Source organism: Colobus angolensis, unplaced genomic scaffold (genome assembly GCF_000951035.1).
Source record: "Colobus angolensis palliatus isolate OR3802 unplaced genomic scaffold, Cang.pa_1.0 Scaffold4, whole genome shotgun sequence".
In the NCBI taxonomy this organism is placed as follows: domain Eukaryota; kingdom Metazoa; phylum Chordata; class Mammalia; order Primates; family Cercopithecidae; genus Colobus; species Colobus angolensis.
In genome coordinates, this window is record NW_012117376.1 from 16,086,844 (window position 1) to 16,088,266 (window position 1,423).

A 1,423-nucleotide genomic window follows, 5' to 3' on the forward strand; every position below is an offset into this window, starting at 1 on the left:
GGTGTGGTGGCTCATGTCTGTAATCTCAGCACTTTGGGAGGCTGAGGCGGGTGGATCACTTGAGGTCAGTTCAAGACCAGCCTGGCCAACATGGTGAAACGCTGTCTCTACTAAAAATACAAAAATTAGCTGGGTGTGGTGCACGCCTGTAGTCCCAGCTACTGAGGAGGCTGAGGCAGGGGAATCGCTTGAACCCAGGAGGCAGAGGTTGCAGTGAGCCAAAATTATGCCATCGCACTGCAGCCTGGGCAACAGAGTGAAACTCCGTCTCAAAAAAAAAGAAGAAAGGAAAACTACAAATTCTACTGAATGTTTTATTTTCCTACTGCTGTGGTAATAAATAATCACAATGTTAGTGGCTTAAAACAATGCAAATTTAATATCTCATAGTTCTACAGGTGAGGAGTCTCACCAGGTTAGAGTCAAGGTGTCAGCCACATTTTGATTCTTTTTGGAGGCTCTAGGGGAAGATCCCCACACTTGCTCATCCAGGTGTTGGCCGAATTCAGTTCTATGATGTAGGATTGAGGTCTGTTTCCTGGCTGTCAGCTGGAACCCACCATTAGCCCCTAGAGTATTCTCCCTGCCCTTGCACATAAGCCCCTACATTTCTTTTTTTTTTTTTTTTAATTATTTTTTTCTTTGAGACGGAGTCTCGCTCTATTGCCCAGGCTGAAGTGTAGTGGTGTGATCTCGGCTCACTGCAACCTTCGCCTCCCGGATTCAAGTGATTCTCTTGCCTCAGCCTCCCAAGTAGCTGGGATTACAGGCGTGAGCCACTGCGCCCGGCCCTACATTTCAAAAGCAGTAACAAGACATGGAATTCTTCTCATGCTTTGACTCTCTCCTGAGATTAGATTGGGCCTACCCAGATACTTCAGGATAATCTCATTTCCATATCCCTAACCTTAATTACATCTGCATAATGCCTTTTGCTACCTTAAGGTGACATATTCACAGGTTCCAGGAAATTAGGGAATGGACATGTTTGGGAGGCGATTGGTTTGCCTACCATAATGAAGGACATAAACAAAAAACCCAAACTTAAATGGCACACTTAAAGCTTGTTGTGATACCCTACCTTGTTTTAACCGAGAGCCGGACAGACTCCATTTTAGTTTCTTTACTTGCAGCCCCCTTTATCCCCCTTAAGGGAATAACTAGTGCAAGCTGACTCCAATCACATCCAAGAATGCACCTGCTGATAAGATATTGAAGCAGGCTGTACCAGCAGCTCCTGGGAATGTGCTTGGTGGAAGATACCTAAAGCCCCTGCATTTGTCTCTTAGTGATAGTTTAAGCCCCTGTACCTGGAACTGTTTATTTTTTGTAACTGCTTCTATAACCAATTAATTTTTTAAAACTTTTTGGCCGGGCGCGGTGGCTCAAGCCTGTAATCCCAGCACTTTGGGAGGCCGAGACG

At 45.3% G+C, this 1,423-nt stretch overlaps 1 protein-coding gene across 1 annotated transcript in view; it reads left to right on the forward strand.

Annotated features, from left to right (window-relative positions):
• The first annotated feature begins 1,048 nt into the window (after nucleotides 1-1,048).
• RSRP1 (arginine/serine-rich protein 1) overlaps nucleotides 1,049-1,423 on the forward strand; it is a 6,058-nt gene continuing 5,683 nt past the window's right edge. The window contains exon 1 of the mRNA XM_011955674.1: nucleotides 1,049-1,097. Within this exon, the coding sequence (XP_011811064.1) occupies nucleotides 1,049-1,097 (49 nt within the window). The remainder of the gene's footprint in view (nucleotides 1,098-1,423) is intronic.